The sequence below is a fragment of the Pleurodeles waltl genome, chromosome 6 (assembly GCF_031143425.1).
Source record: "Pleurodeles waltl isolate 20211129_DDA chromosome 6, aPleWal1.hap1.20221129, whole genome shotgun sequence".
NCBI lineage: Eukaryota > Metazoa > Chordata > Amphibia > Caudata > Salamandridae > Pleurodeles > Pleurodeles waltl.
The window spans coordinates 1,528,805,942-1,528,830,343 of NC_090445.1; the positions used below are offsets into that span (position 1 = coordinate 1,528,805,942).

At 46.1% G+C, this 24,402-nt stretch overlaps 1 protein-coding gene across 2 annotated transcripts in view; it reads left to right on the plus strand.

The window, feature by feature from the left end:
- Positions 1-24,402, plus strand: part of TNFRSF18 (TNF receptor superfamily member 18) — a 113,586-nt gene that overhangs the window by 74,622 nt on the left and 14,562 nt on the right. For both annotated transcript variants that reach the window (XM_069241102.1, XM_069241103.1), the window contains exon 4: positions 17,461-17,552. In XM_069241102.1, the coding sequence (XP_069097203.1) occupies positions 17,461-17,552 (92 nt within the window). The remainder of the gene's footprint in view (positions 1-17,460; positions 17,553-24,402) is intronic.

Genomic DNA, 24,402 nt, shown 5'->3' on the forward strand with positions numbered 1-24,402 from the left:
CTTTCTGGACGGCGGGGCCCTGTTCAGCGGTGCCTTTCTGGACGGCGGGGCCCTGTTCAGCGGTGCCTTTCTGCACGGCGGGGCCCTGTTCAGCGGTGCCTTTCTGCACGGCGGGGCCCTGTTCAGCGGTGCCTGTCTGCACGGCGGGGCCCTGTTCAGCGGTGCCTGTCTGCACGGCGGGGCCCTGTTCAGCGGTGCCTGTCTGCACGGCGGGGCCCTGTTCAGCGGTGCCTTTCTGCACGGCGGGGCCCTGTTCAGCGGTGCCTTTCTGCACGGCGGGGCCCTGTTCAGCGGTGCCTTTCTGGACGGCGGGCCCTGTTCAGCGGTGCCTTTCTGCACGGCGGGGCCCTGTTCAGCGGTGCTTGTTCTGTAAGTCAAGGGAGTCAGACCTGGCCACGACTCCCTGCTCAGTCGCCCTCCGACCGTGCAGTTGCTGGACCCTTCGGTGACGGTGTGCTGGGCCCTTGGGTGTCCTCCCTCACACCCGGGATGGGGCTTGTGGGGCCCTCCTGGTCCGCGCTCCTGCTGGCTGACTTCTCCGCCCTGCTGCCCTTGCCCTCCTTCGATGTGGCTCTCTGGCCCTTGCCTCCCCTGGATGTTGTGGCAGGTGAAGTGGCAGAACTTTGGTCCTTGGGGGCAGCCGTGTCAGTCGTCCCGCGGCGGCCCCTTACTTTACGGGTCCTCTTTCCAGGGGGGGGCTGGCTGTCCCCTTGCTGCTGACCGATGTATCACTGCTGGCAAAGGGGGGACTCCAAAAGCCATGCACTAAGGTGACCCTTGAAGCCGGGCTGGTGGTGGCTGAGGCGCTCTTGGGACTCTTAGCAGATGGAGGGGGGGGTCAGGTGAGGGAAAGAGGTCAAGAGTGGAGAGGTAAAGTTTTTTAGGACCAGGGTAAAGGGTAGGTGTAGTGGTTATGGGAGTGGAGGAAGAGGAGGTGGTTGTAGGAGAGTCAGGTGTGCTGTCCTTGGGTGAAGGTGCATGGGCTGGAGGCTGTCGTGAGGTGGTTGGCTGTTGGGTGGGTGGCTGCCTGCGTTTGTGTGTCTTGGAAGAGGGGGTGACAGACACAGTGGGAGAGGACACAGGGGACGTGTAAATGGCAGTGGGGGTGGTGACTGCACATGTGCGGACTGTACTGGAGGGTGTGCTGGTGATGGAAGTACTGGCTGTTGGTGGTGTGCATGCAGGTGTGAGTAGAGACGTCACAGGGAGGGAGGAGGGAGACGAGAAGGTGGGGGACACAGAGGTGGTAGTGGCTGTTGGCATGTCTGCATCTGGGTGTTGCTTGGGTGAATGTCTGTGTGATCTGTGGTGCTTATGTCTGGATGAGCTGCCCTTGGGTGTTGAGGTGTGTGCAGGCTGGTCTGATGGTGTGGGTGGGATAGGCAGAGGAACAGGAGACAGAGACAGGCTGGAGGCAGTTAGAAGAGGGAGGCTGGAAACAGGGACAATGGCTGCCGTCAGTGCTGAGGCCAGAGCATTGAACGATCGTTGATGGGCATCCTGACCCGAATGAATGCCCTCCAGGTATGCATTGCTACGATGCACCTCCCTCTCTACCCCCTGGATGGCATTCAAAAGGGTAGACTGCCCAACAATGATGGTCTGTAGGAGGTCAATGACCTCCTCACTGAGGGCAGCAGGGGTAACAGGGGCAGGGCCTGAGGTGCCTGGGGCGAAGGAGACGCCCGCCTTCTTGGGCGAGCGGGCACGGAGCGAAGGCTGAGGGGCTGCTGGGAGGGCGGAGCTGGTGCGCGGGGTGGCGGCTGTACCTGTAGAGGCGGGGGGCACCGCCACCGCTAGGGAGCTCCCATCCGAGGACGTGTCGGTGTCGCTGGTGTCACCACGGCTCCCCGTTGTGAAGCTCCCCTCGCCCTCCGTATCACTGGTGGCCTCAGTGTCTGTGCCATGGCCCACCGGGGCCTTGTGAGTTGCAGCTCCCTCGTGCTCCGGTGCCAATTCTCCTCCGCCTGATGATGCTAATGCACTCATGCACAAGAAGATAAAGAAAAAGGGTGGGGGGAGATATAAAAACAGGTTGAGTGCATGCATTGTCAACACCGTTGGCGGAGAGGACACACACAGGAGCCTCATGCACTAAGCCGCGCAATCGGGGTACACTACTCAGTACTTGTGACTAGGCCAACAGGTCTAGGGACAACAAACGCGCACATGGGTGATGCAGGACCATGGATAGCTGTACTTGTCACCCTACAGAGGTGGGGGGCGGGGGCACAGGGACATGGCTAAAGGAGAGGACTACACTACAGAAAGCGCCCTGGCCTAATGTCACCCACAGCCCTCTTCCCCCACCCAGGCACCTCCACTGCGCGTAAAGGTAGCTGAATGTGCTGGTACTCACCCCCTTGTGTCTGCTGTGATGTCCTCACGCGCCCATCCAAATCGGGGTAGGCCACTGCCAGGATCCGGGACATCAGGGGGGTCAGGGTACGACTGGCACCCCTCCTAGGTTGGGAGGCCATCCCCAGCAGTGACTCGGCGGTCTTCCTGGTCCCGCGGCGGATGTCCTCCCACCTCTTGCGGCAGTGGGTGCCCCGTCTGTTGTGGACCCCCAGGTTCCGGACTTCCTTGGCGATGGCACGCCAAATGTCGACTTTCTGATGGGCGCTGACCTATTTGACATGTACAGGGTGGAAATTGAAATATCATCAATTTTCCGCATGATAGATGCGATTGGCCCCCCCTCCCCAACCTTGCCATGTGGCACATGCTCTCATCTGTCGTGCCTTGCACTCGTCATTGTGTCCCCACCCCACCATCTTACATCCACCATACACAACCCAGGCATAGCCCATTCAACGTGCACACAGTGTACTTACCTGTTGGTCTGGAGGACCATAGAGTCGCGCATACTGGGGCAGGACCCCATCCACAAGTTTCTCCAACTCTTCTGTAGGGATGGCAGGGGCCCTTTCCCCAGTCGCAGCAGCCATTGTATCTCCCAGACCGAGGTCACAGCAGCACTTGCAGTATAGGTCCTCTCCTGTGGATGATCAGGTCTCGAGTGATTAACCAGATAGAAAATGGCGGTCACGCCTGCGGCGGTGCGTACCGCCGCGGTGCGTTCCGCGACCGCCGGCGCAGCTAGTCATTGGCTCGTGAAACCCATAGGGTTCGATGTTAACCAATGCGGCTTTGCGCCGCGGTCTTCGACCGCCTACCGCCACGGTGTGTCACGCCAGCGCATTGACCTCACATCCCACTGTCACACTTCTCAGGTCAGGCAGCCGCCATTTCAAGGGCCCACATGGCCTGATTTCTACTGCGTCACACAGGCCTAGACCTTGCATTGCCACTCATACAAGCCATTCAATGCATTGAGAATCGTGTACTGTGCAAGCTGTAGTTACGTACCTGTGGGTTGCTTGACTCTGCGCTCCATGTTGTCCTTCCTAGGCACCGTCCGCTGGGACTTGCGAGGAGAAGGATGAATCCTCCCGTGTACCGACCGCTGGTGGACCTGTCGACAATGGAGGAACGTCATATAATACTTCGATACCGACTTGACCGAGCCACTATACATGAACTGTGTGCCCAGCTGGAGCCAGCACTGATGTCCCCCATCCGCCAACCCACAGGAATTCCCCCTCTGGTGCAGGTTCTGTCAGTCCTCCATTTTTTGGCAAGTGGGTCTTTTCAGACAACAGTGGCCATGTCATCAGGGATGTCTCAGCCTATGTTTTCTAAGATTTTGTCCAGAGTGTTGTCTGCCCTGACGAAATACATGCAGAGCTACATTATTTTCCCTGAGGAGGGTGATTTGGCCACTGTGAAGGGTGACTTCTATGCCCTTGGACATATCCCCAACATCATTGGTGCCATTGATGGGACCCATGTGGCCTTAGTACCCCCAAAAGACGATGAGCAGGTGTACAGAAACAGGAAAAGTTACCATTCGATGAATGTCCAGGTGGTCTGTTTGGCTGACCAGTACATCTCCCATGTAAATGCCAAGTTCCCTGGGTCAGTGCATGACGCGTATGTTATGCGAAATAGCAGCATCCCTTATGTGATGGAACAGCTACAGAGACACCGTGTGTGGCTAATAGGTGACTCTGGTTACCCCAACCTGCTGTGGCTACTGACCCCAGTGAGGAATCCCCAGACCAGGGCAGAGGAACGGTACAATGAGGCCCATGGGCGATCTAGGAGGATCATAGAAAGGACCTTCGGCCTCCTGAAGGCCAGGTTTAGGTGCCTGCATATGACAGGGGGATCCCTAATGTACTCACCCAAGAAGGTGTGCCAGATCATCGTGGCCTGCTGTATGCTTCACAATCTTGCATTGCGACGCCAGGTGCCTTTTCTGCAGGAGGATGGTCCAGATGGTGGTGTTGTAGCAGCTGTGGAGCCTGTGGAGAGTGAAGAGGAGGAAGACGACGGGGACGACACGGACAACAGGGACACAGTCATACAACAGTATTTTCTGTAGCACCCAGGTAAGAATCCCCCACGCCATTTTACATTTACTTCTGGCCTCCTGCAACTCTACTTTCTGTGTTTCCCCCCAGTTCCTTTCAACTGAATTGTGACTTTCCCTTGCCTTTTCAGAGCTGTATGACCCACTGCGTGACTTCTGGTTTGTTCGCCCATGGAGTAAAGCACATTGACATTGGTATGTTGTCATCACAATGTAACTGAACAATTTTGAACCGTTAAGTGTAATACATTTGTTAAGAATACAAGCAGACTCCTGAGTGTTTTAAGTGCAATTAGTGATTTATTTAAAGTGCTACATATAGGTCCATGATAGTAAAACGGTGATGGGTGGGGGTGGAGTGATGTCCATGGCAGAGTCCAGTTCTCGGTCGCACAGGTGCATTGTCCATATGCCTGTGGAAGGATGGAGCAGGGGCAGTTCAAGGTTGGACAGGGTGACGATGTGGGACAGTGGAATGACATCCGGGGGGATCTTAGGCTGGCGGGGGTCTTGGCATCCTACTCTGTCTTCCTTTGAGATCTCAGGTTCCTCTTGCGGGGTGGTTGATCTTCAGCAGGAGGTGGGGTTCTGGTGGCCAGTCGTTGTGTGGGGGCCTCCTGTCCACTTGCGCCGGCGGAGGTGGTAGGCTGTTCCTGGTCCGAGCTGGTGACAGGGGCCCTTTGGGGTGCCACATGGTCCCGCAATGTGGTGACTATTAGGTTCAGGGCCAGGACGATGTTCCTGAGCTCCTCTCTGTACCCCATGTACCGTTCCTCCTGCTGTGCCTGGATCTCCTGGAACCTGGCCAGTACCGTCGCCATCGTCTCCTGGGAGCGGTGGTATGCTCCCATGATGGTGGTGAGGGCCTCTTGGAGAGTCGGTTCCCTGGGCCTGTCCTCCCCCCCCCCCCTGTCGCACTGCAGCCCTCCCAGTTGCCCTGTTTCCCCGGGCCTCTGTCCCCTGGACGGTGTGCCCACTACCACTGCCCCCAGGTCCCTGTTGTTGTTGGGGTGTTGGGTCAGCCTGGGTGCCCTGTAGTGGGGGACACACCGCTGATTGACCTGTCCTGGAGACAGAGGCATGGGCCCACTGGGTGGGAGCTGTGCTGATATTCCCAGAGGGGGTTAGGTCTGCTGTGGCCTGTGTCTGTGTGTGGGGAACCGACTTTAAAGAGGTCCCCGATGGTCCGGGCTGGTCGTCAGGTTCTAGGTCGACAGAGCTGCTGTCCTCACTGGGGGCCTGTTCTGGGGGTGGGATGGACATGTCTGGACCCTCCTGGCCGGTGTGTTGGCGTTCGGGCCCTGCAGGGGTGAAAGAGTATGGTTGTTGCTTCTGTGTGTTCCATGGCGTGCGATTTGTGGGTGCCCTTGTCCCCCAGTGCTGGCATTCCCTTGTGGCAGGAGTTGTGAGGGTGGTTTGTGGGGGGGATGGGTATGTGCAGTGGTCATGCATAGGTGATGGGTGTCCATGGTTTGTGTTGGCATTCAGGGTTTGGTTTTGGGTTGGGTGGGTTGTGCTGGTGAGACATTGGCAGGGAGGATGTGTGCTGGGGGGTTGGGGGTGAGGGTGGGGGTGTGGGTTGGCATGCTGGTGGTTGGGGGGGGGGAGTAGTTGAGACTAGACTTACCAGAGTCCATTCCTCCGCCTACTCCAGCGAGGCCCGCAGGATGCAGGATGTTTAAGACCTCATGCTCCCATGCTGTGAATTCGGGAGGAGTGGGTGATGGTCCGCCGCCAGTCTTCTGCACAGCGATGTTGTGTCTTGAGACCATCGACCGTACCTTCCCCCGTAGGTCGTTCCAGCGCTTTCTGATGTCTTCCCGGTTTCTGGGATGCTGTCCCACAGCGTTGACCCTGTCGACGATCCTCTGCCATAGCTCCGCCTTCCTGGCTATTGTGGTGTGTTGCACCTGTGTGCCGAAGAGCTGGGGCTCTACCCTTATAATATCCTCCACCATGACCCTGAGTTCTTGGTCCGAAAACCTGGGGTGTCTTTGGCGTGCCATGGGGTGGTGTGGATGAGGTGTGGGGTGGTGTTTGTGGTGATGTGAGTGGTGGTGTGTGGTGATGTGTGCGTAGATGTGGTGTGGTTGATGATGTTGGGTTCCTGTGTGTGTTGGGGTTTTCGATTGCTGTGCTCTCTCTCTCTCTCTCTCTCTCTATCGCCTTCTCTCCGATTTCCAACTAGTGGGGGTTTGTGGGTGATGTGGGTGTGTGTTTTATAGTTGCTTGGATGTGTGGGGGTGGTGTTTGTATGTGTATCAGGTGTGTGTATTTCAAATTGTCCAATGTGGCTGTGTTTTGGAGCTGGGTGTGTATTTTGACCGCGGCGGTGTGTACCGCCAATGGAATGCCGCGGTTGAATGACCGCCGCGTGGATTCGTGGGTCGTAATGGCATGGGCGTGTTTGTGTTGGCGTGGCGGTGGAGGTTTGGTCAGCTCCAGTTTATCGCTGCCCGCTGATGAAGCGGCCTTCCGTGGATGTCGGGTTTTTGGCGGCTTGGCAATTGTGGGTCAGAATGACCATGGCGGTTTACCGCGGCCGCGGCGGTAGAATGACGGTCTTCTGACCGGCGGTAAGAGCCTTTTACCGCCGAGGTCAGAATGACCCCCTATGTGTGTGGACAAAGAGTGTGTGTATGTGCGCGTTAGTTGTCATGAGTGTGTGCATGCTCACACATGTGTTTAATTGCCTGTGTCTGTCACAATGTCCAGTATAGCAATCAGGCATTCAAAATTGAGGGCATTGGTGAATCATTTGTTATGTAAGTCATGATTGGCTAAGTGACTGGTTTATCCAAGTAGCGAGCTATGTGCATTATCATCTGTATGTCTGTGTGTATGTCAATTATAGTATGGGCCAGTACATATCAAAATACTTTTCACAAGGTTCTGTGTGATTTATTGAGGCACTGAATGGGGTCCTTCCCAAGAAGGCTGCTTGTCTGATTACAGTGTCAGAAGCATCCACAATTTGGGGCACCAGGTGAAGATTCCAAGGACGTCTGCCCATTGTACTTTACACCCTGGGGGCTGCAGGTGCTGCCTGAGTAAAGGAAAGGAAAGGTAGTGAAATTTATCAAGTAGTAAAACCCAAAGTCATGCGATATATGAATGGATATAAAGTTGGCATTGTTCAAAACTATATGCTAATAGTACCAAACATACAAGATAGATTTTATCTAACTCAATTGCGTTTTAGGACATTACACTTCGTAGTAGCTTTCCCAAAAATGGGAAAATGAAATAAGAATCTACCAAATTGTACTTGTGTTAGTCACTTTGACCAATCCACACAGCACTTTATCGTGTCCTGCAAGTTACATCATGATATTAGGAAACGTTTTTTAAAACCACTGTTCATTGCCAACAAATAGTTTTTTTGTAATGAAGCTTTTAATTATTCTATATATTGGATATTGAAGATATTTTGGAGAATTCATGGTACAAGGACAAGTAATAAGAAGATACTTGGCTAAAGGCTTTTTATTGTATATTACCTTGTTTTAATTGTATAACTTAAATGGATTGATATCTGAATAAAGATTGATTTGATTTGGTCTAGTTTTCCAAGTGACAAGCTTTAGCATAGTTTGGCTATCTGGAGAGCCTGCTGATGCATGATAGTCACAGAAAATTGGCATATGTCCCACCTGCGCTATTTAGGTGTATACAAATGTAGATTTAGAGTGTTTACATTTCTAGATACCGTAAATAGACTGGACGGACATCCTCTAATTTTTGGTGGATGTCCATCATCCACAAACTATGAATAATGCCCCTTGTTCTTCCATCCCCAAACAGATTCTACCCCCAAATAGATTATACTAAGCTTCATGACTAGGTATTGATATCTTCCGGATGGTGGGATTTGAGGATGTGCTGCGAACCATAGGTTTCTTTGTAGTGTAGAGAATACAACACTCTGCAGTACAAATACAACACCTTGCAAGTCCTGAACACAAGATTTATGATTCATTTCTAGTTAGACCACGTTCTCCTGTCTTGGAAGCCAGTGAACCTATCCAGAAGGGGTGCCATAAACCTTTACTTTTCTACAGGCAAAATAATTGTTCATTCATGGTCACTGGTTTCCAAAATATCAGGATCTGCAGTTTCCCTGGTGTGCCCACAAACAGCAACTGGCCAACCTGGTCTCCTAGACTCTAAGGGGAATAACATATTTTGACCAACACAAGACACTTTTAAAATATGAATTGGTGAATATCCCAGCACTGCTACTAGCCACTTTCAAGCTACTGGCCTTGATTTTCAACTGGTATAAAATCCAGGATGAACGATAACATTCCATATACTTTGAACACACTTTCTGAACGAAGGGTCATGTTGCCTGCAAAGGTTACCCTGCTTCTTTATAACAAGGATGAACCTCAGTAAATACAACACTCTGACAATCTCACAATCAATGTTACATGTATATGGGTAAATGTTTGTCAAGAGTAAAGGCTTCAAGGCTCTGGGATTCTATTCAACCACCTCTGAGAGGCCAGCCAGGCTGTCCAGATATTAAAGAACTGGACTGGAGCGAACAACATTATTCACCATCCAAACTATTTCAATGGGGCCCTGTGCAAACTAGACAACCTAGACACACTTTCTGAACGAAGGGTCATGTTGCCTGCAAAGGTTACCCTGCTTCTTTATAACAAGGATGAACCTCAGTAAATACAACACTCTGACAATCTCACAATCAATGTTACATGTATATGGGTAAATGTTTGTGAAGAGTAAAGGCTTCAAGGCTCTGGGATTCTATTCAACCACCTCTGAGAGGCCAGCCAGGCTGTCCAGATATTAAAGAACTGGACTGGAGCGAACAACATTATTCACCATCCAAACTATTTCAATGGGGCCCTATGCAAACTAGACAACCTACCATCAGAATGGGATCTTGGAGGTGAACTTTCATTGAGACTAGGAAAGAGAAGAGATCACTGTCCAGTCAGTAAATAACTCTACATTGAATATCAGAGAGGACTGAAATCCTAACTCAATACCTAGTATTTGTACAGGGCATGAGGTGGCGGGGTGTGGGCATAAGAGAAAAGGTCCCAGGGTACATTTAATTAAGTTTGCGTATTTGGAGTCCATAAATTCCATGCACAGTTTTTTGACCTATGACCTTGCATTGGCCATTTTTTAAACTACAACCTGTTTTAAAGAAGGTAGTTAAAATACAAAATGTAAACACTGAAGCCAAGCATGCAACATAGCACTTTAGTGGCACACTACCCAACTTGTGTGCATCCATGCTACTGTAATCCATATGATGGCGGTGCTACATTGTTGCCCATTGTAGAAACAGCACCATGCTATATGCTTGGCTTATACAATTGTCAAGCATTGATTTATTATTCAGCTGGTCTTTGTAGTATATTTAGGTGTGCAGTGTTGTTTCATCAGCTTATACCTGTATGAATTTATTTATGCCATCAAGAATGCTCCATAGTTGTCCAAACGCCATACTAATTCCTTTAACACAGCCGCAATGCAAACCCAGACCCACTGTCTTTTTTTAGTTGGTGTTTCTGACAGAAAAGCCTTCTGCATGGTAAAAGATGTGTACCCCTGCCCTGAGTGCCCAACTGTACTGTTGTCTGGATCCCTAATGCTGATTTTTTTGTCATAGGTGAACACAGATCATGGGTGTGTGCCATGACATAGGACTGTCTCATGGGTTGCTCTCTTGTTGGACTAGGAGGGGTGCCTAAAGTGCTGCCCTCATTGTAGTGAAAGGCTACCCCCTTCACAGGAGTTAAGCAGCACAAGCTTGGTGGTGGCAGCATAACATGTAGTGGTCAGTAGTAATGAACAGGACCTTTTTTAACCTGTCACTGGAGTGAGGCCTAGAGGCTCACTCCCCTTTTTTTAAGTTGGGATCCTGTGTGCTTCACTCACACCTGGCCTACATCAGGTGCGATGGAAATGTGTTGAGTGCATGTGTGCTCGCAAGTACACTACACAAGGGGTGAACTGTGGTACAGTGCGCTCATGGTAAAAGTGTGTACGCTGGCAGTGTGTGTTTAAATAATACACTCTAGTACAATACAGAAACACTGCACTACTGCACAGTACTGCACAGTGAATGAATGCTTTTGCTGCATGTAGTTATGCTTGTAGTAACATAATACATGAGGATAGCACTGCTGTGCAGTACATAGGCTGTAGATGTACACTGAGCGCAAGTGTGCCTGCAGTGGTACATGGCACAGAAGACCTTGGGTTCCATTTTGGGAAGCCCAGGCTAGCCTGGTGGAAAACTTGAGGAGTGGAGGCAATCCACCAGACAGATGTGTGTATTGCTGCATTCCTGTAAGCTGGGAGGAACGTGCACTGGAGGATGGGAGAGCCAGGCTCTCTTTGGACATTTCAAGGGGCTCTTCGATTCAATAATAGATTACAAGGAAGGTGCCTGGACACCTCTCAGGAAGAGAAAGATTGGGATCATAAGGGAAATCATAAAGAGTAGGACTGGGAGCCCAGGTTTTTTAAACTTGTGATGCACATCTCACTGTGATTGATATCCAGGTGTGAACTCTGGTCACTCACATGAATGTTTTGTGGGTTAATCAGTTAAAGAGCCCTGCCTCCTTTGACTGACATCCTTAAGGAGAAAGAAGAAAGGGGAAAGATGTTGATTTTAAAGAAGCAGAACCCCAACATAAAACTTAAAAGACTCGGACACTAATTTACATTTTGTGTCTGGAAAAGGACTATTAGTATGGACATTTCAGACCACAAACTTTAACTACCAAGCAGCCATATGGGCTGTGTGTGGAGGGAAAGCTCTGCAAGAATTCTGCCTGCGACCAGGACTACTGCCCAGGCCTTCTAGTCTCCTTGCTGGGTGAGGAAACCAAGACTACCTGCCCCAGAGAACCGGTGCCTGCCTGCTGTCCAAGACCAGTGTTCCCTGACAGGAAGAAACGAGCGTTTGAAGGAACAAGATCTGGGAGTGGAGCTTTATTGCAAGGACTCCCTGTGCGAGGTGTAAGAAATCAGCTCTTGCACTGATTGGGCCTTATCCCATGTACTGGATTGATTTACTGGCCCTTGTGTACCAGGAGGGGCTACCAGGGACTCAGCCGAGGAGCAAGAGTTGTGTGGATGGCGCCACAACTGCACAACCTTGTGGTAGGTGGTCTTGTTTGCTAGAAAAGGGGCCCCATGAAAATAAAAGCCAGGTCAGCGTGACTGGACTTGAGTGCTGTGGTGGCGACCCTGTGTGCCAGGAGGGGCTGCCAGAGACGCTGAGGCCAAGGGTTTGCTCCACCACTTAGGACCAAGAACCTGTTGCTGTGACCAATGTAGGTCCAGCCGGCATACTGCAAACTGCACCGGAGGAAGCCCGAGGATCAAAGGACATCGCTGGAGCCACATTGGAACAGGGAAATCAACCTCCCCGGCCCCCATGAAGGGAAGTGTGACTTACCATGCGATAATCGGAGCTGGAACAACTGCGGTCGCTAGAACTACCTGGTAGCTTTGCTCCTTGGAGAGAGCCTGCACCTGTCAGGTGCTGCCAATTGTGAATATGCTCTGCCAAAATTTGCTGTTCCGAAGCAGGACTTAACTACACCGCTGAGGGTCTCCTTACCGCTGGAGCGAGTAAGCCATGAACTGGACGTTTGGTGCCCCAGAGCACATACTGCAACCCCGTAGACTCTTGTGACTGAACTTCCAGAAGGAGTCATATAGGAGATCTCCTGATTGCGGCCTGATTGTTTACATTCCCTGGATGTGGCCATTAGTGAATGTGGATTAATATAGCACTTGTTGCACTAAAGTTAGTGGGACAAGGAGTGGCCTGACAACTTCTAGAGCCCTGACCTCAAGGGCGGTTGTGTTATTACTTTTGAATGTTGTTTACCTTTGCATATTTAGAATTAGATTTGAATTACATCTTTTTATATAAAAAGAAGTATGTGAATGGACATGGATTTATTGTTTGCAAGTTGAGTTATGAGTTAGGCTACGAGTTTTCCATTTTTACTGATTTTTACAGATAAGTACAGACAGAAAACAAGGCGATTCCTATCTGTGTTTATTTTTAAACGTAGGAATATATTGAAAATAGTGCTTCTTGTGAGACTCTCCTTGCTTTCTTTCATGAATTGAAGGTCAACAGCAGAACAATTAGACAGAATGGGGAGTTAAAATAACAGGAAGAAATGTCGTTAAATACAAAACTATGTGAGCAAATATTTGTAGTATACTGCTAACATGTACCTGCGGATGTAGTGTTTTGTTATATGTGGCTTCATAATTTGCTAAAATGCAACAGGCATCCACATATTAGTGCATGTCTAAGAGTTAAATAAATGTGGAAATATATATCATTTTACTGCTCTATTTATTTTCAAAACACAAAATAAATATGCATAAATACCAATAAGATGGGCAAAAAATAAATATGGATAAATACATAAGGAAATGTTAAAAAATAAATACCATAAAACCGGGAGCCTTAGTTACGAGTCGTGTTCACTGATCCGTATCTACACTTCGCCTTGAAGGAGCCTTGACTGCACGTCTGACACTACCTAAAGGAGAGTCAGGTGCAGAAGTGCTGTTTGGTTCTTTTGAGCAGGATCCATAGTAGGTCGGTGCCCTGGACATCAGGAGTATAAGACCTATGCCACCATAGGTAGAGCCAATAACTCCTGCTTGCCCTGTGGCCCACTGAAAGGGGTTCAGACAGTTTGTGGCACTACATCACTTGTTGGGAAATCGCAGTCTGGCATCTCCCCTAGATCGATTAAATTATGCCCCTGTGTAAATATGTGTGTAATTTAATGAAGTGGAAAGTATGTGTAATGAAAATCTGTACTTCTGTATATGGTCTATGTTAGACATTTCATCCTTGCCGTGGTCTCCCTTAACTTTTTGCCTCTGTTTCCCAGGTTGTTGATGTGTGCTGGACTCTGAGTTTGCTGTTTTTTTTATTCTGGGCACTTTACCAGTGCTAACCAGTGCTAACGTGCAAGTGTTCCTTTACAAAATGTGTATGTAATTGGCTTATCCATGATTGGCATATTTGATTCACTAGTAAGTCCCTAGTAAGGTGTACTAGAGGTGCCGGGCCTGTCAATCAAATGCTACTAGTGTGCCTGCAGCACTGGTTGTGCCACCCACATAAGTAGCTCTATAATCATGTCTCAGACCTGCCATTGCAGTGTCTGTGTGTGTGCAGTTCTAACTGTAAATTTGACTTGGCAAGTGTACCCACTTGCCAGGCCTAAACCTTCCCTTTTCTTACATGTAAGGCACCCCTAAGGTAGGTCCTAGGTAGCCCCAAGGGCAAGGTGCAGTGTATGGTTAAGGTAGGACATATAGTAGTGTGTTTTATATGTCCTGACAGTGAAATATTGCTACATTCGTTTTTCACTGTTGCAAGGCCTGTCCCTCTCATAGGTTAACATGGGGGCTACCTTTAAACCTGATTAAAGTGTAGATTCCTTTTGGGAGCGGTTGGACATATGGAGTTTGGGGTCTCTGAGCTCACAATTTAAAAATACATCTTTTAGTAAAGTTGATTTTGACATTTTGTGTTTGAAAATGCCACTTTTAGAAAGTGAGCATTTTTTTTTTTTGCTTATACCATTTCTGCGACTCTGCCTGTTTGTGGATTCCCTGTCTGGGTCAGTTTGACAGTTGGGCTGGTTGTACCTCACACTAGACAGTGACACAAAGGGAGCTGGGGTGTAGTCTGCATTTCCTGATGAGCCATCTGTGCTAGGAGGGAGGGGAGGAGTGGTCACTCACACCTGAAAGGGATGTGCCTGCCCTCACACAGTGCAGTCTCCAACCCCCTGATGAGTGTTTGGGGCCTCGCCTGGGCAAGGCAGGATTTCACATTCAAAAGAGACTTTACTTTGAAGTAGGACAATTTTTGGGTATAAGAAGGGCACCCAAAACCACAGACTTTAGAACACTTCTGGAAACAAGAGGAACCTCTGCCTGGAGAAGAGCTGAAGAGCTGAGGAAGAAGAGCTGCCCTGCCTGTGACTGTGCTTTGTGGAGATATTCTGCAGTTGCTGCTTCTGCCAGAGTTAAGAGGGCAAAGACTGGACTTTGTGTGCCTTCCATCTTGAGAAGAACTCTGCAAGGGTTTGATTTATTTAGATTTAGAGCTTGGCTCCTTTTGTTTGAAGTCTCAGGGACAGCAAAGACTTCTCTCTGCCAGCACCTGGAGTCACTGGAGAGACTCCTACTCTGCCCTGTGGTGCCCATCCAGTTCCTGGAACCCTGAAAAGCGAAGCTGGCAGCCTAAGAGGAAGAAATCCACGCACAGAGCGCAGTGCGGGGAAAAGAACGACACGACTCCGACCTGCGGCTGAAGAAATGACGCGCCACCGCCTCTGCGGCTGAAAATCGACACTCGCTGGAAACGCAACCGAAGAATCAATGCACAGAACTGGAGCAATGAGGCACAGCATCGCTTACGGAGGCTGGGAGATCGCAACCTGCGCTGCGTGGTTTTTGGATCATCATGCGGCTGGATTTCCGATGCAAGCACCGCTGGGTGTGTAAAAACAACACAAGGCCTGCCTGGACCCGAGAGTGCTGACCGGATTGACCCATCACTCTCCTGCGGAGAGAAGGAATGACGCGCCCCAACCTGATGAAAGGAGAAACAACACAAGGTCTCGCTCGTGAGTGAAATCGACGCATTGCAAGCCCTTTTTGACGCACACTCGCCTGTGCGGGGTTATATTTGGCATACCCAAGGTACATTTTCACGCTAACAGTGTTAGTGTGTGTTTTAAACTACATAAAGACTCTTTCTGCTTTTTAATTGATAACTTGACTTGTGTATTGTGGATTTTTGTTGTTTTGGTCTTGTTTTGTTTAGATAAACATTACCTATTTTTCTAAACCTGTGGTGTGTCATTTTGTAGTGTTTTCATTAAGTTACTATGTGTGTTGGTACAAATACTTTATACCTAGCACTCTGAAGTTAAGCCTACTGCTCTGCCAAGCTACCAAGGGGTTAAGCAGGGGTTAGCTGAGGGTGATTCTCTTTTACCCTGACTAGAGTGAGGGTCCCTGCCCGAACAGGGCGTAACCTGTCTGTCAACCAAAGACCCCATTTCTAACAGTCTACAAAGCTCTGTTGCTACCCACAAACCAGTCACTATGGGGGAATAGAAGGGGATTGAAGGGCTGGGAGTTTGCACATCTTACATCTTATTAGTGCATGTGACAAGAGACTAGCAGCATGTCACTTTGCTGGAGCACATTTGGTGCACTTGCACCAAATGCTTTTCAGAAATTATTGTACTAAAAGGAGTGTTGATGTCACACAGAAAACTTGACAACACTGTATTACATACTGAAGGAGAGATGCATGCATTCTTTTCAGTTGTCCATGATGGCACTGTTGGTTTGGGAACTGCCACATCACTTTCCATGATGGCAGCACCTCGCTAGGGAGTGGACAACAATTATGAAGGGACACAGAACTGATGTGGAGACACGTATCTCGCATAACAAGACCAATATTCTTAACACATTCTTTTACAAATGGGATTCCAGACATTGATCCGTTCATCACATGTGAAAAGACAAAGCATCATTGTTAAACCTCTAGTAGTCCACTGGCCAAGCCACTAGGGAATGCGCAGTGGGTCGATTGATCTTGGGTATTTTCACACACTAGGCCCCATGGCGCCAGAGTACTTTACTTAATACAGCAACACACCTATGTACCCAAATGGATCATCTGATGGAAAGGAAAATTAATGAGATCAGTATTCAATGGCATGAAAAAACCATGATCTGTGAGTAATTTGCAGGATCCTTGATATTAAAGAGAATACATTCAAGGTGCATATCAAGAAGGCATAATCAACAGTAATAAACCAACAATATATAAACAGATCACTTTTTAGGCCGTTGCGAAATGGAGAGAGTCAGGCATCCAACCATTCCCTGGTCTTGAGAGTACCCATGGCCCAAGAGCACGCATCCTTAGTCAAAGTCATCAGAGCCTGTAACTCCAGACATGTAGATGGGTATCCTAGATTTGCAGGCAAAAACTCTCACACGCTGCATCTTAGAACCTCTGACCCATCTGGACATGTGTTTGGTTAGGGAGGATCTCATAGAGGAGGAAGGCTTTGAGTTATTTGTTAAACGCCTAACTTCTGTATGTCACATATAAGGTGTCAGCAGTGATGCTCATTGCCTCAACATGGACTGTCAACTTGCTCAACATTCAGTGGCTTTGAAAGCAATCTGAAGAGCCATCTCACGAGATTGAGAGGAAGAAGACATAAAATCATACATGATGACCAAAGTGTAAATAAGTATAAAGTGCCCGAGTTGTCTTATATTATTGCACTTGTCATCTCTCACAAATCAGCATATTCGTACAATTGTTTCAATATTGTACTTTGGGTAATCCTCCCAACCACTCCTGCATGCGGTGCTATGTATTAGTTCTGCTCTTTTATGCATAATTTCTGCTTGAAATGTCAGAGTGCTCTTGTCAAATAAATAAATACAGGAATACTATAAAACCCATGAATCTCTCTTCTGCTGGAACTGTCAGTACTTCTAGTCAGCAAGTTACCACATCTGGCAAGGTTGCTCAGCCCACAGAAGGAAAATGAGTGAATCCAAATCCACAGTCCATGTATCTAGAGATTTGCTACCTCACTTCCTAGAGTGTTGTTGCTTCCAGCTGCCTAAAGAGACATTCTTAAAGAGGCACGACGCCTAACAGCAATGCAAACTGATTGTTACAGGTAAGTAACGTTTTCCTTCTGTGCAGTGTGGTAATGTGAGAAACAAATTCAGTTCAATAAAAAGTAATGTTTCTAAATTGTATTCATATTTCCACAGACTGGGAATGGTTGATGGTGCCTGTTTGGCTTGCATTTGATTGCTTGTTTCTGAGTGTTATCCTGAGAAGATGTATATAGATTCTCTGGGTATATATTACCTTCTGTGTAGGCCAGTCAGTACTTTAACGAAGGACTCATCCTGTTTTTCAGCTGTAGGAGCAAAGACCTGAAGACCATAGAATCCGGAAACCGGACACATGACGCAGTATGTGGCATTGTGAAGGTGATCAGAACTGCACCAGGTACATATTATCCATTCAAATTCAAACGAGAGGGAAACAACCTATCTAAGGCTGCTAGTGAGACTTGGGAAGGAATGTGAAGACTGCACAAAATGTCTTTTATTATCAGAATCAACAAGTACCTAGAAGTGACTCACATATTACCATGTACTGTACAAATTAATAGGTTTATGTCAATCCTAGTGTTATTGTCATAGCAATTTGCCTTTTCACACGTCAATTATCAAAACAGTCAAAATAATAAATAATCAATTTCTTAACACAGTTATCACCAAAGATGTAAATGAAGCAGTTATCTGTCTTTTAGCACCTTGAATTCAGGAGCAAATGGGATTGGACATTTCGATCTCTCTTTTGGTTCTCCTGCGACAACCATCCTATCAGCTTGCCTCGAATTCTTCAAACCAGTGCCCTTATCTGATTATCTGGTATGTCATATCCTAGATTTTAATATGGTCCCTGAGAGTTTGGCAACTCTATGTGAGATTGTCCCTAGTGACTGGTCTGATCACAATATAGTTGCAAAACACATTTCTGCTCCTCCATTGATTCAATCATTCGGAGAGTGGAGCAAAATCCTGTCTGAAAATGGGAGGAAACTATTAGAAAATTAATTTAGCATACCTTCCACTGAGAAGGAATTTGAGGCTGAATGTAGAATTTATTGTAGTGTGATATACTTTACTACTCACATCCTTTCTCCCACAGGGAAACCAAAAAAGAAACCTCCTTAGTTTAATGTAACCGTCTCTGCACTGAAAGTCTCTGTACTGAAACGTAAGGTTAAGCTGAACTTATTTGATGACGTAAATACAGCCCATTTAAAAGATGAACTGTAATGACAAACAAGATATTTCAAAATACTTGTCAGTGATAGTATTCAACTAGACTGCCTCTAGAAGACAATAAACAAACATGACTTTTAAGATACTTAATAAAACGTCCATTTAACACCATCCAATGTTCTTAAAAACTTTATGATGAGCTGGCTGCTTTTTAATCTCTAACGTAAGTAATATTACTAGCAACCCCTATCCATTGTGCTGTAACCAATTTCAACAAGAATTTGGATTAAACAAGATTTTAAGAAAATGCTCTTTGCCTATTTTGTGAGGAGGGGCCTAACACATTATTTTAAATTAAAGCAATGATGTTTGTGTTCATACACTTGACAGTGGTCTCTCCTTCATGAGGGTGTATTATGCCTTTTTACTTCCTACGTTTTGTGAAGTTTCAGACATTTGTCATTTGTGAGTGTGCAACGCTTCTCTTAAAAGCTTTTCTGCGTGTTGTGGGGTAAAAGTCACCTAATTGCAAGATAATGTTCCATCTACTTGAGGTGGAAATGTATGCCGACTTTTTCTCTGCAGGTTTGCCTTATATTTACTGTTTCAATGCAATATTACAACAGATTGCATACTTTTTCTCAGAAAGTTTACCTTTTGTGGAGAGTTCTTTGCACATTGGTATCATGAAGAATAACATTCTCAAATTATTTAGGTAATGTATGCATTATCTAGAGCCATTTTCTTCATGCATAAGGATACACATCAAATATTGTCATTTTTTATGCGGATGTTGCAAAGTTAAAGCTGCACAACCTTGTGAAGTTGCACAGTTTACCCTAGTACTTTGTGAATGTTGCAAAGCAACCTCTGCACCCCCTAAACTTGAACTAGACTGTCAATTTATATGTTTGTAGTATAAATGGGTTGTGCAGCAGTTCATCATTATCTCATAGATATTGAACACTTTATGTGTCAACAATATCTTCCTATGGCTACCCAGTGTTGTAATGCAAAAATCGGACTCTTCTGCCAGATATCTATTGGCTAGTGAGTATTTAGTGCCTTTATTTAACAGAAACACAAACGTGGTCTTTTTCATCACAGAATTTGGCAGGACATTGAAACCGTAAGGTATGCTTGTGTGGTAGTAGATTGATTAGTTTTCAGGGCCCGTTTCCAAAAATACCTGCAAAACTGTTCATGTGTTTATTCTGTTATTTGATCCCCAGCAATATCGTAGGTTCTAGATTCTGCAGGCATGGGACTTTCAGGACATTATAGTTTGCTAAAGCCCTATGTATCGCCCGGGAGATACTTCAGAGTGCTGCAAGAGAGGAAAAGTCTGAATATTGAGTCCGCCGTGCAGGACCCCAGTCTGATATTTTTCAATCACTTCTCCATTTGTGTGGAGTTCAGGAAAACGAGTACGAAACAGTTTATTTTTAGACCTTTTCTGAGCCACATGTATTTGGTTCTGCCCTCCAGCTTGGATTCAGTTCTTTCCACAAATTGAAGCCTTGGACTTTAGTGATCTCCACCAAGTTTCATTCTTTTGTACGACCACTGAGTGATGAGTTTTCCTATTGATCACCACAAGCGTTTGATATTTGTAAGGTGTATTGGCCTCTTGCCCCAAAGGTAAGGAGGATTTTGAAATTGATTCCCCCCACGTCTACTTGAAGCCATTGTATGCACAGTTGACAGGTTCACTTGTTTCCATGTTCACTACAATTTAGCTAACTAATTTTGGAGCTTTTGCAGTCAGTCAGTGAACTTCTCTGAAAGCCCGTTGTAGACAGCATTGCAGTAATCCAGATGTACCTTCACCAGGTCTCCAGTAACCTCAGCTTGATGGTCCGTACTAAATAACCAGAAGATTTTCTGGAGGAGGGAGGGCTGCAGTTTTGGTGTTCTCACCTCCTGCATATACTTAGCAACTGAAAGACATTTCTTGTTCATCTATAATTTGAAGTATCTTTGATGGCTCGAGTTCTTTGACTTCTTAAGATCACATAAGACCTTTCCAAGCTTCTAAAGCCTTTTTGAAGGGTGGAAGAACTTTTCTGCTTTCCACTCTGGGTTTTGATATATGGGTCAATATTTCCTTCCTAGCCTCGCTCCTATAGATAAATATTCTGGAGGACTTTAAATGTCCTTATCATTACAAATTTTGGCACTCAATAGTGTGAAATAGATCATCCAAGGTTTGGTCAGGTAAATGTAGGTGACCCTATTCGGTGTTTGTCATAAACTGTAATGTGTCGCGTTTTTTTTTCCAGAAGAATATTAACTTTAAATATTAGAGTTCTATTGAAGACACAGAACTACAAGGGCTGCAGTTATATATTTGTGATGCTTTGCTCTGCAAAGTAATCAGTACATTACTTGAAAAATGATTATAGTTCACCAGGCAAAGTACAAGAGCATAGGTTAGGTAACTGACATTTAAAAGTTTGTATTTGTCTGAGTCCATTTACACATTGCTGTAAATCCGCATAAGTCCCTTACATACTGCTGATGCTCAGGTGTTCTGGTCCTGTTTGTGATATAACAAGCAGCTGTTTTACCAAAACTATTTTGTATGGTATGGAATGGCAGCATGCTGGTTAGCATCCTAAATACAACATGGGGATAAATTTAGAATGTAATTTGATGTGCAGAAATGCAAAGGCTTTGGCAGTACTTTAAGCAGGATATAAACGAATTCACAATGCAATATACAAAAGAATTGATGCCAGTACTCCACCTTCTGAGTGTGTGTTGATAGGTGAAGCATAGGCCATTGATACCACTGTGGTGCAGTTCTGTTTTGTGAGGAAAGCGTCCACTGCTGATGTCGCTTCTGTACCCCATTCACGTATAAGTGAAGCTGAGAAAACATTTTCTGTATGCCAAAACTGAAACAATTGTGTTTGGCGCTGACTGTTGATTTCTGAGTGTTACCAAACTAATAGAATCATTGGGTAAATGAAACACAAATGTGTATTTATAATCCATCACCTGGTACCGTCACAGCAGTTCAGCCATCAAACTTTACAATATTTTTTTCTCAGAGATCTCACCCTCGATAGGATTTATCTTCAACCAAGATTATGAGTGAAGCCCTCTTTTGACACCTTAACACTGAGAAACCAAATAGAAAATCACAAAATCAACCCAGTATTTGATGCAACCATCTCATTTCCTTGATGGCATCCCCCAAAGTCACCAGACTGAGCAGACCATACCCTCAACGTCATCCCTTCACACCACCCACCCTCATTGTCGCCAAACGAAAGCACTGCTTCTTCAATGATTTCTTCATAAATACACTCATCCCACCTCATCATGTCAACCACCTCCTTCCCTATAGCTGATGTTAATTACATCATGGATTCACCCTACCCTGCTGTGGAAGCCAATAGGACAATCATGCCCTGTCTGAAGCTGTGCTCCTCAAAACTAAAGGCGTCCACACTGGTAGAGGCAAGAGCTCGCTGGCAGTAAACGACCTACGCACAGGTTCGAAATTAAATGGTACATATCCAACTCCAAGATGACCTGACAAGAACGAATGCATTCTATTTCTCTTACAGGAACCGCATCACTACAGCCTGTCTTAAGTTACAACGTATACACTGCAAAAAGCCTGCACTGGTAGAACAGCCCCCTTACTGCACTGCAATATTACAACCGCAGACCCCTAAAATCCCACATATCTGACAATTGCAGCAATATCAATCAGTTCTTCAATAAAACAACTACACACAATCAGGCATCAAGTTAACGCCACCAAGCAAATTAGCACTGCTCCTTTTAACATTCCAAACTGTGGAAAAAAGGAACGTTTTGCGAAGCCCATTAAAGTCGAACAAATGTTTAATCAAAAATATAGCAAGTAACAAAAATACTTTTTTTAATGGACCATTGCTTCACTGTATGAGCCATTGGACCGTGCAATACTAAATTAATTTAAGTGTTGACTTTCTTTTAAACATTTCCCATAATGCAGCAAGCACATGATAGAAAATGTAAACCAACAGACAACTTAAGAATAGCTACTAGTGAACAGTTGCCTAGCTCTTGTTATGGAAAGGGGGTGATAAGACCTTGGGATAGAGATACAGTGGGGTACGGGTAATCCTTGACTTTACTAATTCTGCAGTTTCTTGCTTGTCCATGCAAACATCAAAATGAGGCTTTGCTTACCCAAGAAGTCAGGCTGAATGTGCAAGAGTTAACCTCCTAATTACAAGATGGGAATACATTTAGAATGCAATTTGATGTGCAGAAATGCAAAGGCTTTGCCAGTACTTTAAGCAGTATATAAACGAATTCACAATGCAATATGCAAAAGAAGATTATCCTCAAAATGGTTAAACATATAGAGTTTGCTGACATACTAACCATCCTTAGAACCACCACCTACAATCCTAAAGTCTCTGGTGAAACAGTCAGAGCCTTGCTCACTATGGGTAACTCTACCCTTTCACAAGGCATCTTCCACGATGCATTCTGTCAATGAAAATAGCAAACCTTGACCATAACAATATATCTTGTCGTCCCATCACACACCGACCCTTCAGTGGTAGAAAAATTGGGAAAGCATTTGTGCATCTATTACTAGGTAAAAATAAATATCAACCTCCATTTCGGCATCTACGTGTCTGGTCTCGGACCCTGCTGCAGCAATGTAACAATGAATATCTATCTTTCGATTAGAATTGTGCCCCACAAAGGACACGTTCATCCTCATCACCTACAGCACAACAGAAACCCAGATCATGCTTTGCACCTCAAGTCTGATACATTTCTGTAATGGGCTCAAGAATCACAAGCCAAGCCATGGCCATTCCAAAAACTGATGGGACATCGCTCTCCTCATCTGAATCCCCGATGTTCACACTGCCCTTCAACTGACAGGACTGAAGAAGTACAAACACGTCATACTCATGCTAATGAATCTGTACTAGCTGCCCCTGCATACTTGCTTCTGGTTTTCGTGGATGCTATATCATTGGTTAGACAGCAATAATCAACACACCTGCCTCCTTGCAGACTAAACCACTGACTGAAGACACCAATGCATCATAGAAAGCCATGCATATGTGGACGTGAAATCAAGAGATGCACAGTGAATATACTAGAACAAAAGCTTTTCAAACTAACCATATGAGATCTGAATCTGGTACACCACAGACCAGGCTCACTCCTCCACTCTTCCACATCAGAAACGAGATCAAAATGAATTTAATTAGTGAAACAGTCCTTCACTACTAATACATTTTATATTTTTGCCACCTCCTAGGAATTACTGCTGAGAATTCCTCTTTCAAAAAATTGTCTCGCTCCAACTTTTCTACTTCATCTCAAATCATTCCTTTCCTTCGGTTTGTACTTTGTATGTCACACAACATACTTACATAAATAGGATATAGGCATATGGAGATGTGCAGAGTGTAATATGCTATTTAATATAATTATTCAGAGAGGGGGCAGGCCATGATGCCCTACGTGCATTTTAAGCAAGTTTTTACTTGGATAGTTCACACTGAAAAATAATTTGCTTCTAGGCGCTCCCAAAGTTATGTAAGGTGAGAGATTTGATGCATAAGGACATAATGTGGTACTCCCTGGATAATGGAATGTCATGAAGTGCTTTGCAGTCTTTTGTTGCTCCTCGCTCACAAGGGTTGTGTGTTACAAATACATACAAGTGCAGAAACCATGAGTTAGACTCAAGATGACTGAATGTACAATATGCAAAGTGGCAGCTAAATTGAAAGGAATTGAAAATGCAAACATTAGTCCTAAACATGAAATGCACAAGATGAGAGACTTTGGGAAACTCACAGAACCATTTCTACCATTTCTAGAATGAGGGTTAATGTTTCAGATTTTTAGCGTTAGCTAAGATCTTTTGATTTTACTAAAGTTATATTAATAATATACTTACATTTATAAGAGCTCGCAGCCAGTCCTCTTCATCAGTTGGCCTGTTATTGTGACAGTCATATTTTTCTTCCAACCACTACAACGTAGTGTCCGCTCACTTTCCCCATTGGCTAATCTCACTCTCAGTG